Source organism: Apteryx rowi, unplaced genomic scaffold, assembly GCF_003343035.1.
Source record: "Apteryx rowi isolate R43461 unplaced genomic scaffold, aptRow1 scaffold_3, whole genome shotgun sequence".
Classification (NCBI taxonomy): Eukaryota; Metazoa; Chordata; class Aves; order Apterygiformes; family Apterygidae; genus Apteryx; species Apteryx rowi.
This window is the reverse complement of record NW_020449418.1, coordinates 956,146-973,823: the sequence shown is the minus strand read 5'-3', so window position 1 is coordinate 973,823 and position 17,678 is coordinate 956,146. Positions and strand designations below refer to the sequence as shown.

At 35.8% G+C, this 17,678-nt stretch overlaps 1 protein-coding gene across 2 annotated transcripts in view; it reads left to right on the top strand.

Moving 5' to 3' along the window:
- Positions 1 to 17,678, top strand: part of ATRNL1 (attractin like 1) — a 568,892-nt gene that overhangs the window by 40,881 nt on the left and 510,333 nt on the right. For both annotated transcript variants that reach the window (XM_026069767.1, XM_026069766.1), the window contains exons 2-5: positions 9,124 to 9,207; positions 11,143 to 11,256; positions 13,513 to 13,641; positions 17,140 to 17,348. In XM_026069767.1, the coding sequence (XP_025925552.1) occupies positions 9,124 to 9,207; positions 11,143 to 11,256; positions 13,513 to 13,641; positions 17,140 to 17,348 (536 nt within the window). The remainder of the gene's footprint in view (positions 1 to 9,123; positions 9,208 to 11,142; positions 11,257 to 13,512; positions 13,642 to 17,139; positions 17,349 to 17,678) is intronic.

The window sequence follows — 17,678 nt, the reverse complement described above, 5'->3', positions numbered from 1 at the left end:
CTCATCCAAAATTCTGGAAATCAAATTTTCAAAGAAACCTGAAATAGAACATTTTGATGTATGCTCTTGCTGGAAGTAAAAATCTCTCTGCATGTAGAAAAAGTTGAAAGCTCTTTCTGTATGTGTCAGTATTTTTCCTTGGTTTGACTTAATGTTAGAACTGCGAGCAAAAGGAGATCCTAGTGTGTTTGCTTCTCTGATTCGGAGTGCTGTTGCCTGGGAACCAGTTAGTTTTAACTAGCAAAAAAATTTTGCACCATTTGCTAAATGGTTGAATGACTTACATTGCACTATACATAATTAAATTCAACTATCATAATGATGGGTACTTTCTACCTCCATATGTTTGTGTGAATTGTTGTTAATACTTACGCTACTGCTTCATAAGATTCTGTGTATCACAATCCAAAAACTGTTGATATATTTGAGTAATAATAGAAAAATTGCTGTTACAGATAACATGAGAATTTTAAGAACTTTGATAAACACAAATGGAATTTCATCTTCCCTCTATAGTCAATTGATGTAAGTAGAATTTCTCATGGTTTAGAATGCTATGCAGTGTGACAAGGATTTACAGTCTTTTAAATGAATGATTATAGAAGAAAGACAAAAATAGATTTTCCTATTGAAAAACTAATTTTAAATGGAACTTTCCTTGCAGCAAGCTCCAGATCATGCAAGCTGCATTGATCCTGTATAACACTACGTGGAAAAAAACCAGTACTGATTGAACTGGATTCAGAGTTCTCCCCTTGAGTAGGCATAATTAACCACAGAAAGATGGACTAGAGTAAGACTGTTTAGTTAAGTCCTGTGGAGGAAGTTAGCAGTCAAAGGGAATGACAAGTTGTATGCAAGTCAGCATCAGTAAAAGGTGGTAGTTCAATTCATATGCAGGAAAATTAGATACATTAAGTACATGAAATAATTCTTCTGCTCTGGTTGCCGTGCTGGTCAGACTTCAGTTGAAGCAGTAGGGACTATTTTGAGATGTGGACGAACTGGAGAAATTCTAGAGGAGAAGAAGGAGAATGAAAAGTCTAGAAAACATGACACGAGGAATGCTGGATTAAGTTGTTTAAATCAGAGCAGAGAAGCCTGAGAGCAGATATGTGTGAAAGGTAAGCAGAAAGAGGAAGGGAATAAGCTGTTTTCTAAGTACACTCTGATTAGGTATAGAAGTAATAGGCTTAAGTTGGAGGGTGAAAAAATTAAGTTAGACATTAAGAAAAACTTTCTAACAATGTGCATAAGTCAATACTAAAATAGATTACCTAAGAAGATTGTAGGCTGGATTGTCACTGGAATTACTGAGAACAGGTTAGACAACTGTCAGGAATGATTTCAGCATGGTTGATTGTGCCTTGGGATAGGGCATGTTGTAACACGGTCATTTTAATTTTGAGAGGGGGAAAAAAGTCAAGAACCACCTAATACTATAGGTGGAAGAAAATCCTCAGGTAGTCTCATATATTAGTTCCACAATGATTTTAATTTACAACAAAATAAACCCCGGATTACCTTTAATGTTCCTATACTACTTTTATTTTCCCTATTTGGTTTGTCTTCCTAGTCTTTATATGTATGTGCCCACATTTGCTTATTTCTAGTTACTTTTAATTCCTTTTTTAAATCCTTTTAATGCCTCCAGGCACACATTGACATATCCTATTCTAGATGACCTGTAAAGGTCTATGGTCTGTGGTTTTATATAATATTACGCAGCCTAAATAAGGGAGCAGGGTTTTTTTGTTTGTTTTTTTAACAAATTTAAGTGAAAATATATTGCTTTAAATAAGATGTTTTGTAAGTGTGTACTTTGAGAGGAATATCTACTTTTTTATGGAGTATTCTTTCAGTAGTTTTCAGAATGATTACAAAAATGGGATGTAGAGTAGCTGCCATTTTCAGAAACAGTAAGCAAAGAAACAAAATGCCAGTTGAAGTTAAACTTCAGATGAATGTTTTGGAGTAATCAAAGATACTGTATCAGTGATAAATGTATTTAAAAAAACAAGAAATTGATTTGTGTCACAGCAAAAGTGTTTATGCTTCTTAAAATACCGACTATATTTTCATGGGAAAAAAGTTGATATATTTGAGTTTCCATTTTACTCTTGCATTTTTTCATTGTTTCAGAGCCTTTTTTGTTTAATGTACAAGCAGGAATTGAATATTTGAATTAAGCAATAGGGACACTTTACAAAAAGAACTGCTACTTTGCCAATAGATAAAGTTGAACCTATTTAAGAGAATAGTGGGCATGCTTTGGAGTAGCTGGCATGCTGCAAGTTCTTGTGAATGTTCTTACTGTTTCTAAATATCACACAGCGTTTTTCTTTTAATGCAAAGCAGTATGTAACACTGAAATGTAGGAGTATGATTGGCATAGACAAATGTTTTATTAATGTATTAAATATTTATTGCATGTCATTAGTTTTTGAAGAAAAACTTGAACTGCAGTATGTTCAGTATATTCTTAATACACATTGTGAAAGAATTAACTGACAGCAAGGTTCTACCGTAAGTGTATAAATATAGTAGAATCAAATGCAGGTCCTTCGGATCTTTGTCAGGTACTGATCAATGCTTTATGCATTAGTTTATCTGAAGGGCATGAAATACAAGCATTTGAGTTTTGTTTTCTCTTTATGTCATTAGTGTCACAATTTTGTCTCAGATTATTTTCAGTAATCCTTCCTTTATGGTAATACAGATGTTGCTGCTTGCTATTGTGCTACGTATATGGTGCCGGTGTTGCTGAGAACTCAGAAAGATAGAAAGAACCGCGTTTTTGGTGCTTACTTTTTTGTGCGAGATACGCAAGGCGTGTTCCTGGACCTTAGGTGTACTCATGTAGTACATCACTTTGAGTGACTCCCACAGAGCATTTAATTACACCATCATGTATTGCCTAAGAGTAAAAAAGTTAATTTTAAAGAAAATGATACAGGCAGAAAACCCATTGCAAATGACAAAGGTCATAAGATTATTTAATCTAGAGTAAGAGTATTAATAATTAGAAGTAATGTGACTTTTTTTATTTATGTTATAAAAGTGTCCATACATCTGTCAGTGGTAGACACTGATTTTTTAGATCTTAGAGGCTGTGTTCCAAGGTACTTAGTCTCATGGACAAGCAGTAGCTGCAAAAGGGGAAGGAAGGTTTCTGTATCTAATGAAAAAGCTTTGTGCATTAAATAACTTTTATGATTTTTTTTTTCATCTCTTCACACACTATTTTTCTGCTCATGATTATTGGACTAGAAAGGCCTGATGTAGTAGATCTTCAAGAAAGATTTAAGGGACAGCACAGTCAGTTTAGTGTGAATACTTGACGTATATAAAAGGCAGCACGAAAGAAGCAAAAATAGAATGGTATGTATATTTGATAGAAGGGATGGCTGGCCAGGAACAGGGTTTTGACGTACACTTTGCTTAATTGTTACAGAATTTGGAAAAAAAAAATGCTGTTCAGAATAGGAAAGACACGAGTCTTTTGGGGAAATTTTTCTTCCTGAAAAGGAAATCTGCTGCTTTGTGTGTAAAAATGCATTTATTACAAAGGTACCAATTTACTTCCCTTCTTTACAGAGAATGTATCGCTAACTGCTAAAAAGATTAAACTATTTAATTGTAGAGCTAGGTGTATCATCTATAATAAAATTTCCCATATTTCTCCAATGACCTTAGTAAGAATTAGGGCTTTGTGTTTTATTATATACTTTTTAAATGAATAAATTATGTTAAAGCAATAAACTCGGGTAGAATTTATGGAATTATTTTTAAATGTCATTGTCTGCTATTGAACACGTTCCTAAAATTGACCTGGGAGTATATATTTAATTTTAGCCAATGGTATAATAATATTTATTGTGTAAAATACATCTTTATCTATGACATTCATTCAGGAATCCAGGCAAAATTAGTGAAATGTTGATGTGGGCGGTAAAGTGAAACTTCATGATTACACATGTTCAGTTGCCAGCAGATTCCTTTAATCCCTACTAAAACACCTTAGGTGATTGAATAGATTTGTTTACTAGATTATCATCAGTAAAAATGTGACATCAAATAATGCAGAATAAATAAACCACTCCAAAACTTTATTTTGTTTGACAGTGAATATTTGTAGTATTATGAATGTGTTTTATGCTTTGTTTTTTTCTAATATGCCTGTATTATAATTCATCATTATCTGGTGAACTATAAAGGAAAATATATGAGCTTTTACATCTGCTTGATAGAATCTGTCTTTTTCCATTTGGCATTTAGCAAATGTTGACAGTATCATTAATAAATTGATTTATACTTTGTGTTAATTTATTGATGCAGTTGACTTTTTAGAAACTGTTTGCCTGTGAATTGGTAACTAAACTGTCTTCCAAAACAGTATAGCATAAATTACAGTGGAAAACTATGGAAGACTAATAATTGTTCATGCCAAGATTTTCACACAAGTGTTTTAATGACAACAGTTTGCAAGTAACGTAGTTTGTGCTCTTCTTTCTTTTAAAAGTAAATATGTTAAAAGTCTGAGCTTCAGAAACTTTTTTTTTTGATATCAAGTCTCTACAGTGGTAAATATAAATAAGTTACCAATTTAAATTCTAACTCGATTATATTTACCCTTGTATTAAAACAGTGGTAGTATTCCATTTAAATTCCCCTTTGCTTCTCTTTCAGTTGGGCAGTGCTGACTTTAGCCTTTAGCCCTTGCTTTTCTGTTATGCTTTTGACTACTAGATTAAACAAGCTGTGGTACCACATATCTTTTGTGTACGTTATTACTAATTAGCTTGGTGAGTGGCTAATCTGTTACCGATATTTCTGATATTAACTCTGTTGTATGGCATCATGTCTTCTTTCTAGAACATGGTAGTTCAGTTTTATTGGATATGTGGAAGGGAAATGTTCCTTGGCATGTGCTTGTTATCCCTTATAGGTTTTAATATAACTCTGCCAGCTAATAAATCTTGCTGCTTATGAGAATGCTGGCCTGCAATTTAAAATAAAAATATGCAAAATATGCTGTTCTCCTGTGCATACCCTTTAGAAAGGGAAAGTCTAGGCGTGGCAAACCCTTGGCGCTTAAGCAGGCCCTGCAGATTGCTCTTGCTGTCTGCTTTCTCGTGAAGGTTTCTCAGGTATCGGTAGGAGCGAGGTGCTGTCTGTAGGCCTGGTTCTGGCTATTCCCCTGCCTGTGCTACTGTCTTAAGGGTGGTCACAGGGCCCTTCCTTTGCCAGTGACCAAACGTCTCATTCATCCAGTTAACATCTGGTTATGTGACAGTACATCTTGTGTATGTGCCCAGAGGGGGAACTTATAGCTGAACTTGTGACTAAAGAGCGTGCAGTCATGTTGGCCCGTCTGGATTTTGGTTAGTTGACAGGGTCACTGTCAGTCACAGAGCAAAACCAAGTCCATGAATGCTTGGCTTTATATCATACAGAATATTGCCCTTACGTGATTTGGTAAGAGGTTAGGTAAAACTAATGCTGTTAATCTATGTGTTATTGGTAGGATTTGGGATTTGATAACACTTGGAAAGAAAAATGATACAGGAAAGTTCTTGATGTAATGCAGGAAACTTAAAGGCATAGCAAAACAGAGGGGTATTGCTTTATTTTGAATAGAACAGTCCCTTTATCTTACCATTTTCCACAAACATCATTATAAAGCAGTGTCATGCTCTTGTAATTATTATTTTTTTTCAGGGAAGTGAAATCACATCATCAAAGGTTATCTATTCTTCCTAAAGAAACTATTTATTAAAAAATCATCAGCCTAGTGAAAAGAGAAATTGTTGGCAATTTACTAGTGTCAAAGGGCTGGTCTAATAAGAACAGTCCTTATAAGTCACCTTCATTACATTATATAGCTAGCAGGAAGACATTGGTCATGAATGTAAATGAATGCCAGTGATATTTTGCACTTATTGCAGCAACATAACTGTTCTGTGTCTTGCCGCATAAGAAGACCTAACATTTGTGTGTAAACCATATGACAGCAGTAGAATTACTTAAGTTATTTTGACTGGAATTTTATGCAGTACAGCCCTTTTCCCATAAAATGAATGAGTTCAAGGTAGTAAAAGAGCCCACACTCAAACATAGGATCTGATCCCGTAATCAGTTTTGTTTCGGGGCCTATTAGGATTCTTCTAGGGGCTAAGCATCCATACCAGCTTGATCCCAAAATCAGTGAGGCATGCCTTAGGTCACTAAGTTATAGGTTGGTATTATGTTCATCGGTGTCCAAACAACTTAACATGTAAAACAGAAAGAAATAACTTTACAAGACCTATTTCTCTTGCATATAAGCATGAAAGTATATCTTCAGATAAAGCTGATATTTCTCAGCAAAAAGTAGTACTGTAGAATTTAAAAACTGCTTGTATTTTTGCTTTCTTCAAGCAAAAGTATTTTGCAGCCTGGCACTGATTCACACTGGAGTAACTGGCAGGAACATGGTTCGGCCTTTCCCCGTTGGCATCATTTGTTCTTTCCCAGCAAGCAGCAGGGGAAGCATGGGAGTTACCAGCCATGCCTCATATCTCGCGTTGCTTTGCTTCCGATGTGGTGCACCAGCCTTTGTAGAGCACTCATTAAGAACCATTGCTTTTCAGGAGTGGTGCACCACAGCATTCAGACCAACTCAACCTGTTAGGTTTTACCAGGGATGTTTTCATTCAGCTGTCAACTGACTGAAGTATATTTATTTTTCCCAGTCTGTCACTCATGTTACCAGCAGTTTATCTGCTTTTCTACCGTTTTATTCAGACACGTAAAACACTGTACCAGTATCCCTTTTATGCCTAGAAAATATTTCAAAGTGCAGTCATTTGGACAGCTTCCCATATTACAGACCTTTAACCAATCTCATCAAAAAGGAATTGAAGTGATGGGGGGGATCTCCATTCAAAGCACCAGCAATTGGAACAGAGGAGCTTGCAGTATGCCTAACGTCTGTCCAGCAAGAACTAGCTTCCCTTTAAGGAGTTTGTTTAAAAAAAAAAAAAAGTTTAAATGGACCCTTTCTCCCAAATTCTTCTTTCTGGCTCTCTTGTTTTTAATTCATTTCTACATGTTCATGGTTTTATGTTTGGAACTATAGACCTCTGTTGAAAAGTATGCAATTAGTGTTTGATTTGAGTTCAAATGTCAATGATTAATTTCCAATAGATATGACAGTGATTTTTTTTAAATCAGTACACACTGGGATACAGCTTTAGAGGTAGTAAGATAGCAGATATTAAGTTCCAGTTCAGCTAGATTCCAAGAAAATTTATCGGGGATTTGGTCAGCTTGCCCAGCATTCCCACTGAGCTACTTACACCTAGTCTACTGTTTTGTAAAGAAAATTATTCTAATTATTCAGTGATACTTACTGTGAATCATACTGCAGTGAAAGAAATGAGCATTTCTGAGTGTGTATTTATATGGTTAGTCATCGCTGTCCTAACATTTTAAAGGGTAGGGTGGTCATTTTTCCCAGTAGAGGGTGGTCACCAGAGGGGTGTGTTAAGGCCTGAACTGTAGAACAGATTCATAAAGGATGTGGAAAATGGGGTGAATAGTGAAGTTAGTGTGCTGAAGATATTTAGCTATTCCAGAAAGCCATTATAGTAGTAGAGGATAGAATTTCATCTGCTGTTTTATCACTCGCTAGAGATTAATGTGAAGTAATAGACATGAAGGGAAAAGAGAGTCCTGATTTTACATATATGGTAATGGATCATGAACTATCTGTTACCACGCAGAAAAGAGTGCAGCCAGTTCTGTTAAAAATGTCAGCTTAGTAGTGATTGAAAGAGCAAATCAAATGTCGGGAAGGGAATAGAGACCAAAATGGAAATCATCGTTATGCTACTGCACAGATTCATGGTTCGCTTGCAGCTTGAATACTATGGGCTCATCTCTGTGTTGCATCTCAGAAAGGGTACAGGAGAAGTAGAAAAGATATGTTAAATAAAGGCAGCGAGGATGATCAAATTATTCCGTATAAGAAACAGCCAGGTGAGCTAGAACTTTTCAGGATGGAACATGGGCAGCAGATAAAGGGAGAGTTACGGTACAGATCATTACATTTTGAGTGGGATAGAGAATGTGAGCAGAGTACTGTCGTTCACCATCGCTTCCAGTATCAAACCTGAGGATGTCACGTGGAATTGTCAGGAGGTAGGCTCAAAGTAAAAACAAGCAGATACCTCTTCATATAACATGGGAAATTCTTTGCTGCAGGAAATTCTGGGTGCGTAAAGTTTACATGAATTTATGTAAACAAATTCCTGCAAGAAGCGTTAACACAAAATAACCCAAAATACAGAGGCTCAACCTCTGGCTGAGAATGTCCCTGAGCTGTAAGTCGTTGAAGGTGTTGTAACATTTTGGGGAGTATCTGTATGTACTTAAATTCCTCCCTGGAACTGTAGGCCACTGTCAGAGACAGGACACTGGGTTATGTGGGCGTGTTGATCTGACCTTCTATAGCTGTTTGTGTTCATTTTATTTAGTTTGTGTATTGTCCAGTCTTAATCTGATTTCCCACATCTCATCATCACTGCCCAGGAATAAAAAAAGGGAGAGACTGGCAGATTTTCTCATTTAAATTTGTAATGTATCCATTTATTTCACTACATCTAGAACAGTTTCTCCACTGTTGCTGTGGGCTACTTTCAGAAGTAAGATGTAAATCAATTGCAAAAACCAAAGCAAACCAAAACAAAAAACTCCTAAAACAAACATTTCCCCCTACCCTCCTTTACATTTGTTTGGATCCATTTCATGTAAAGGATAATATAAATTATGTGTAGTATTTGCTTGCTACCGAGATAGAAAAATTACATGTATTATATGATGGAAAAATGGATAGAGGAAAGAAAACAAATCAATGATGTAGAGTAATCAAAGTTTTAGTTTTTATAAGCAGAAACAAAACATGAGGTATGTAAAACCTGACAAGAAATATGAAAATACGCTTAACTCTCCCCCCTGCTTCCAATTTTCTTTCCATCCAGAAAGAATCTATTATCAAGTTGATGTGCCTATTCTGTTGTGCTTAGAGAAATGTCTCTGACTTATTACAGTACTATATATATATTTTTTCCTCTCTTGCAGGTTAACAGAACCTTCTGGATATTTAACAGATGGACCAATAAATTATAAATATAAAACTAAATGTACATGGTTAATTGAAGGATAGTAAGTATTTGATTTTGTAGCTTAAATTATCTGATAGTTTGCTGCTGTGTATTCTAGAGATCTGAAGAACTGACTTTTCTTTAGTAAATCTGTGAAAGCATCTGGTTGTAATGTAAAGAGAAATATTTTTTTGGCTTCAGTCTTATGAAGATAAAAAGAAGTTAAGGTAGGATTTTTCAAGATTACTCAGAGTTGACAAAACTCCATTCCTATTCAAATTGCTGGTGAAAGTCAGACCGATACTGGAATTTGGCCAACGCTCCAAGCTCTCAAAATCCTATGATTGATTTATGTTGCCTGTTTGGCTACACTTACATATGTCCCAAATGTGGTTACAGAATCCTATTATTTAACTTGTTACCATCCTCTTCAGTGATAAATCAGGAGTGGCTTCAAGTACAGAATATATCTGGTCTAATGACAATTAGTTGGATACGTGAGGTTTCTATGTTTAAAAATTCAAGTATTCTAGTTTCACTTAGTAAAACTTCACTTTTAAAAAGGCCTTTTGTCTCTCTTGGGAAGGTCCTATATGAAAAGGACTGAGCAGATCCACTAAAAGCTATTGCCAGTTCAGGATCCCATCAGAGTTATATTTTTAATAAAAACACAAGTATAAAGTACAACAAGATGACATTCAAAATGAGGAAAGCTCAGAACTGCAGGGTGAAGCAGATGAATGAAAGGCTTGAATGCAAACCTGCCCCTGACCACTGCCTGCCTTCGGCGTGGGTACTGTTTCTGTCAGTTTTTCAAGTCCAGCCTTCTGTTGCAGGCAGACATCTCCTATTAGACAGCTCGGGAGCGGGTCATGCTGCCGGCTCCCGGCTTGCCCCCTCTCTCTTCCTCTCCCCTGTTTTGGAGATGGTTCTGCCAGGTTGTACATGCCCAACTAGTTTTAAGAAAGGAAGTCTCCTTTTTCTTCCTTCTTCCCGGAAGACTCAGCTGTGGTCCAGCGCTCAGCAGCAGTGACAAGGTAGATAGCTCTTTTCCACTGCTCATGCGCTGAAGCACTTCAAGAGGATACACCCTGGAGCATGATAAACTGGAAACAAGCAAACTAAATGCTCCTGCCATCTGACACACCATTACAATACGCATCTCTAAGCAGAGCAGGAGACAGTAGAGGCAAGTTATAGTCCTTTGTTGGAATGAGTGGTAGCAGTCCTTTCATTTAACAACACCGATTTACTGGTTTCTTACTGAGGTCTGTTTATTGTAAATTAGGTTGCTAAATTAGTCCTGAATAGGATTAATCTTGTCTAAGTTTTGCCAGCAAATCATGTGTTCATCCATGCTGCAGAACTGTGCCATGAAACAATAACAAGCATGCAAAGACACATTTTGAAATGTATTCAGAAATATTTTCATACTTACTTAAATAGTAGTTTCAGGCTTTGAAGTTGGGGAAAAAATAGGAAAAAAAAAACCCTCTTGCTTTTCATCATTAATAGTGCTTGCTATTTAAAATTTTTAAGGTTTTTAATTCTTATTTTCTTGTTCTCCATCCCTAGCACAATGCTAGAATAAGGATCTGTAGGTGATTGTTTTCTTTTGAAAGCTCCTTTAAACCTGACAGTTCTGACATATGAAAGTAAAAGTAATATAAATGTATTAAAATTGAATATTTTAATGACTCTAAATTTGTGGTTTTGAACACTGATAAAACCTTGTGAAATTAATAAGTTCCTTGTTAACACTAGGGATTGTTAGCCTTGGACTGTAAATGTTATTTTTAAAGTATTTTGAAATAAAATGAAATATTTGCTTGTCCTAAGTCTTGTTACTTAACTCTGTGGTGTTTTACTAGTGCTTAAAGTGCTCTAATAAAGTTATGGTAGCATGATGTATTTTGTTGTAAGTTCTGTACATTATGAGCCCATAATTCTGCTAAGTAATGTTTTACATCAGTATTCTCTTATTTCTTTTTTTCAGTCCTAATGCAATACTAAGATTAAGATTTAATCATTTTGCTACAGAATGTAGTTGGGACCATATGTATGTATATGATGGAGATTCAATATATGCACCTTTAATAGCTGTATTCAGGTGAGTACATTTATTTGTTAGCCCTTTATTATCAGTAGTCATGTAGACATATTTTTGGTTTGAAGGGAAAGAATGACATTAGAGATTTTAATTTGTTAGTTTGCTTTCTTTTATTAATATCAAGGGGATATGCATGCAAGTTTGTTAGAATAAGTTGCTGAATTTTAGGATAGCATAACACTACTGTTTTTCATTAGATGATCACTGCATTAAATCCCCTATGTGGCTTGTACTTAATGCTGACATTGCATGGAGAATTAAGGCTCATAGATATGAAATCTGAAATTTATTTCCCAGTAGGTTTTCAATATTGACTGTTAAGTTTTAATGTCAGTCAAATGGAGCATTGGTCAATAAAATCAGTAACTTATCCTATTTAAGGGAAAATCACAATTTGCAACTCATGCAATAAAGATACTGCACTGTGTGTAAGTTATAAAGAACAGCTACTAAATGACTTTAAATTTATTGGTGAAGCAACTTGTTAAGGGCATCTGAGATGCAGGTTATCTTAAACATTAGTTTTGTAACATATGTCCTTAAACTGCTGGACTGGGTGGTGGTGTGACTAATCTTGGTGGGTCATACTCAGCTCTATGATATTAAAAGTCCTAGAGGAGAGCTCAAATTTGCTATGTACTGAAATCATGGAAGGTCTTTGCTTTTAATATTATCATTAGGTTATGAGAATTGTCACACAACTAGATCCTTTATTCAAGTTAATATTTGTTATATAGGATCATAATATTACTTTATGCCAAGGTTTAGAAATAAACATGAAATCGGCAACATTAGGGAACAAGCATAACAACTAGTACTGAATCATGACTAATTATTTGGCTTTCAAATGACAGCAAACAGTTGAGGCAAACTATCAGGTCCATGCTCTAAAACTTTGCATTTCTTATGTGTGAGAGGCAAAAGGCAGGGCATATGAATTTTAACTTTTTTTTTCCCCCTCCATTTTTGGATTTTATTGAATTCAATTGGTTTATTCCTACTCTTCCATTAAAAGTTTGTGAAACATTCTAGAAGGAATACTCTATGCAATCAGGCTGTAGCTTATTAGATTGTATGGAAAATAACCAAATATATTTAATGTTCTGTGCTTAGACACTTGGAATGGAGGCACAGGGTCTTAATCCTTTGAAACCTGAAAGTTTTTAGCTTTGCACTCAGTAGGTATCTGAAGATAAATTAAGAAATGTAACAAAAAGTGTGTGTGTGTGTACACACGTGTATGTATACATTTGAGCGTACACCCATGTGTGTGTGTATACATACAAGCACTATCATTCAGGAGCCTGACTGCTAGTATAAATAGAAGAAAAGATGAGGTTCCTAAAAGTCTCCTTCTCTTCCTCTGCTCATTACTTGAAGTGCCTTTTTTCAGTTTGATTAATTTTTTTATACTTTTTTCCCACTGTATTTTCTTTCTCTTGTGAAAATATTTGATATTTTGCTTTTTTCTCTTAATTTTTAACATTGGGTTGTTCCCAGTGTTTTTCCTATTTTTGCAGGAATCTTTTTCTTCCCATTTGTGATTGAAAATTATTAGGTGATAATTTTGTATTCCTTATTAAATTTCTAAAAATTTCCTTGGGATTTCTGTAGCTTTTAATTTATATTTGCAATGTAGCACTGTTTTATGCAGCTGATCCTTTTTCTCTGCTTCAATACGGTAATGTATTGATTTCCCCCCCCCCCATTTCAGTGTTTATTTAATGGAAAACACCTTTCTGAATTTTTTAAAAGTATTTTATTTTCCATTGGAAGTTACTGTTTTCATGGAAATGATTTAAATATACTTTCAGTGTTTAAAATTCTTTTAATAAGGTAAAGAGAAATTTTTTAATGGTACAAATATCATGTGGAAATAGAATTAATTTTGAAAAACTGTGTGAGTTAAGCACTTAATTATTTAAGCCTGAAGGATTTCCCCCCCCCCCCCGAATTAAGATAATTCATTTGAAAAAATACATTGACAGCGCATGTGCCTTCAGTGTACCCTAATGTGAAATTTTGTATTACTGGTTGATTTCTGTCCTGTTTCCCTTCCCCTTCCCCCCCTCCGAAGCCCTACCTTACCTAGCAGAGGTGTGGGCAAGTTTTGTACACACTGTATGCTTTTTTTAAAATGTTCTTAGTGAGATTTCTGAATTATGTTGTCTGTATAATTAACAATCTGAATGCCTAACTCTTAATTTTCTTTCTTCCAGAGTGATTAAAAAACATTATTCTCATTTTCTTTTCCAGTGGTCTAATAGTCCCTGAAGTGCGTGGAAATGAAACTGTTCCTGAAGTAGTTACTACATCTGGCTATGCATTGCTACACTTTTTTAGTGATGCTGCTTATAACTTAACAGGATTTAACATTTTTTACTCGTAAGTATTTTTAAAAATTTATTACTTTGTTAGTTTGCCTATCATTCCCTTTAGGAGGATGGCAAACCTGAGTGAAGTATTTATCTTCTGATTGTATTAATAGTGTCAAGGAGTTATGCCTTGTGCTAAGTTTTTAAAACCAGGGGGTCAGAGTTTGTGATGAATTATTGTTAACATAGTGGTTTAAGAAAAGAAAAAGTACATTTTTCCCTGAGTCAATCCACGTGAATGTCCTAAGAGCATAATTGTTCCCTGCCACATGGGACTAGAAAGTTTTCCCCTTCCAGTATTTATCTAATGCACATACTTGTAGTGTGGAATCTGCTGTCATCTCAGTTCCCTTCTCTTGAACTAGAGTGGTCTATTGCTTGATTTTTCTTGCTGAATGTACCTTTATGGATTTCACCAAAGTCCTCCTTTTATTCTTGTGCCAGCAACAAGGGTTGCATGCCATCTTCTTTTCTGTATTTCAGGTACTTTCCTCTCTATTGTCCACCTCAGTCTGCATTCATAGTTTCTGCATTCATAGTTTCTATCTGGGCTGTTCTTTTAGTTTCTTTGACGACAAATTTTAATTTAGTGTAACTATGCTCACTTTCCTCCACTCTGTTTTCGTGTCAGCAGCCCTAGAGATCTATCCAACAGACTTGTGTCTCTTCCTTCTTTTATGTACCATCTGTTGATTCCAACTTCTGTCTCGTTTAGGAAGTGATTTGGCACATCATGTAGTGTCTCATCGCAGTAGGTGCTTTGGTTCAAGAGAGAATTGCTTGGTCCTGTTGCTTTCTTCATGTGACAATTTTTCTATGATTGTGGATATTCTTATTCCATTTTTGAATCCCTTTAGGTTCCGAAATACTAATTTTTGGGATGTGGTAGTCAGCACTACACTTCATATGTGGCAGCACATAAAATATTTTGTCATATTCTTTATTCATTAAAATTCCTATTTGCTTTTCTGGTCATAGCTTTACTCTTAACATAGGTATTTGTTAAGTTTTCTATTTCAAAATTCCTTCTGTTGTTTGCAGCAGTTTTCCATCCTTTTACCAGATGATAAATAGCTATTCAGAGTTTGGGAATTCTCTCTAAATATGTGGTGTGTTGCAAGTGGCAGTCTGAAAGACTGGGTATTTTTATCTTCTTTCAACATGTATAATGCATCTCCATCACCAAGAATACTCTATTATTTCTTTTCAATTGACATCAGTAAAATACAATCAGCTGACAAACTTACCTCTACTGTAGTTAGAGACATTCTTCAGTTATTCCTGAAGCTTTTATTGCACTTTTTTGTTTGTCTGGGGAGCAAATATGACATAGTGTTAGGGAATGAGTGTGTGTGTTCTACATTCTTTTATTACTTGGTAATGTGATGCATGCTCTGTGTAATTATATTATTATTTTGGAAGATTTAAAATAACTGGAAAAACCTGCCAGTTTTTAAATCCCTTACATGTGCAGGGGCATATAACTTATGAAATCATACTTTCTCCATTTTTCTGTTTCTAATGTTGTAGTAAATACTTTTAAAATGGTTTTTAATGAGCCAACAGTAACTTTTTATGCTAAAAGAAATATATATGCTTGCTTGTTATGGCTGCATTAAGTTTTGTCTGTCATTCTAATCGATTGTACTCTGCTTCTGTTACCTTCTTTTTTCCTTTGTTTGAAAGCAGTTATCAAACTTTTTTTTTTTACTTCATCTTTCTCTTCATCTTGGTGGACCACTCATGATGCCTTTATTTTGGGGAAGGCAGAAGTGTGGCATCTGTGACTAAATGCCATGCTAGCTGCAGAGACCAGTAGTTATTCCAGGCATCTCTGAGGAAATCTTCCAACTTCACTGAATCCATTTATCTCATTCTGTCTGAATTGTTAAAAAAAAACTATTGAGGTATGTTGGAAAGGGAGAATGTCCACTCTTAAGATGGGATCTCTATTCCTGGAAAGACATGAGTATTTCCTTACAGAACACACTCTCTGAGATATCCCAGTCTATGATGGTCAGCTGTGGTAAACAGTTGTTAATGCCAACAATGGTTTTAATGCCATGTATATACTAGGCAACCCCCCTTGCTCCTCAGGACATTTCCACTTCAGGAGAGACATTCTCTTCTTTTGTTAGTGTAACAGAAACAGTTCTCTGAGATGAGTCTTTAGAAAATGAAAACGTCTCCAAACTATCCTACCACAACCACACTGGGCCAAAAGCCAGTCTTAAACCATTCCCACCTTGCTTTTTCAGCTCTTTCTTCCTTCCGTAAGAGCAAGGAAGGTTTACAGTGGTGCCAGGTGCTCACACCTACAGGCGATGGTTCGTGTTATCATTGTCAGGGGATTTTAGTAACAGTTTATTCCGAGTTTCAAACAAATCCTTACCTGTGAATTGCCAGAAAAGACTTCAAATCCTTTTTGGATTTCATCAAGCATTTACTTCCTGAGATCCACATTCTGTTTGTGGAATCTCTTGAGCTCACAGTCCTCCTGTACTTCTGGAGCCAGGCTGCATAATTTTGCAGAGTCCAGTTTCCTGTGATATCGGAGTTCTGTAGGCTGCACCAAAGAAATGCTAAATCCCATAGCAGTCACAGACTTTTTCTCCCAGCCTAATCTTTCCTCTTTTAGCATTTCTGACTCTGTAGTAAAGGAGGCAAGGTTAAGGCGGCTCTATTATTAAGGGCTCTAAGGAGGAAGTGCCATCTTTAGGCAGTTACAGGATATTTGCTATCTTGTGTACTTTCTCACTCTGTGTTTATTCTCCCTGAATGTTAGACAGCTTGTCTTGTTTTATACAATGGGCCAAAGCCACTCAGGAAAACCACTTAACCTCTGTATGTCTCTGATGGAGAATTAAGAGACTGGGAATCTTAACTCAGAGGTTTGCTCACTGTGTGACCAGTTGTGAACTGCCTGCAGCAGTGGGGGTGAACTGTGCTAGAATTCAAGCAACACTCACCTCCTGTGTGAAGAGCTTTGTTCTTAGGAGTTGCCACTTGGATCCCCATTCACGCTTCAAAGCTACTTTGGAAGCCCATTAATGATCTACTTTTGGAAAAGTACCTTTTATTCACTTGGCATTCCAAGATCTTCCTCTGTGTAAGTGGTATTCATGAGAGCTACTGCTTGAAGTCACTTCCAGTGTGAATGTACATAGAGATAAGCATTTGAAGGAACTGACTAGAGATTACTTAAACTAGAACTCTCAGAAAATTAGATTGAGATCTTGCCTGTCGCTCTGCTTGCTCTCAATACTTCTTGTAAAGCAGATATTTGTGATGCTGACTGTAGCGCAGACTTTGTATGTAAGCCTGGTTGAGCTCCTTTTCAGCTCAGTTGTCTGTACAATGATGATTGAACATTCATTTTAACAGTATTTTAGAATTTTTTCAGAAAAAGGTGCTTTATCCAACAAATGCTGTTGGAATAATGTCAGATAAAACCACTCGCATCAACTCTTGGTTTGTCATTTGCCTTATTTTATATATATTTTTGCAGAATTAATTCTTGTCCTAATAACTGCTCGGAACATGGGAAGTGTACAACCAGTGTGTCTGTTCCAAGCCGGGTATACTGTGAGTGTGACAAATATTGGAAGGGAGAAGCCTGTGATATTCCGTATTGTAAAGCCAACTGTGGTAGTCCAGATCATGGATACTGTGATTTGACAGGCGAGAAGCTGTGTGTTTGCAATGATAGCTGGCAAGGTAAGGTTTTGTTATTTGGAATCAAGGTCATCCTTTTTAAAAAGAGACACCTTTTAATGTATCTTACCCAGTATGCAAATTAATGTCTTTTAAAAGTAAACAAAAAAGAAAAAAATACTTTCTGAAGCAAATTTTCATGTGGACCTAGACATGCTTACTTTAATGAAATAAAGGGCTAACAGCTTTGCGTTCTATTTGAAGATGCTGCAGAAGTATCAGCTCTAATTGTTTTTGTGGAGGACATTCTTTTTGTATCATTAATTTGATGTGTAATGGCAATAATTACTCAAAAATTAAGAGCATACTGAGCACTTCTAAAGACTGAGCTCT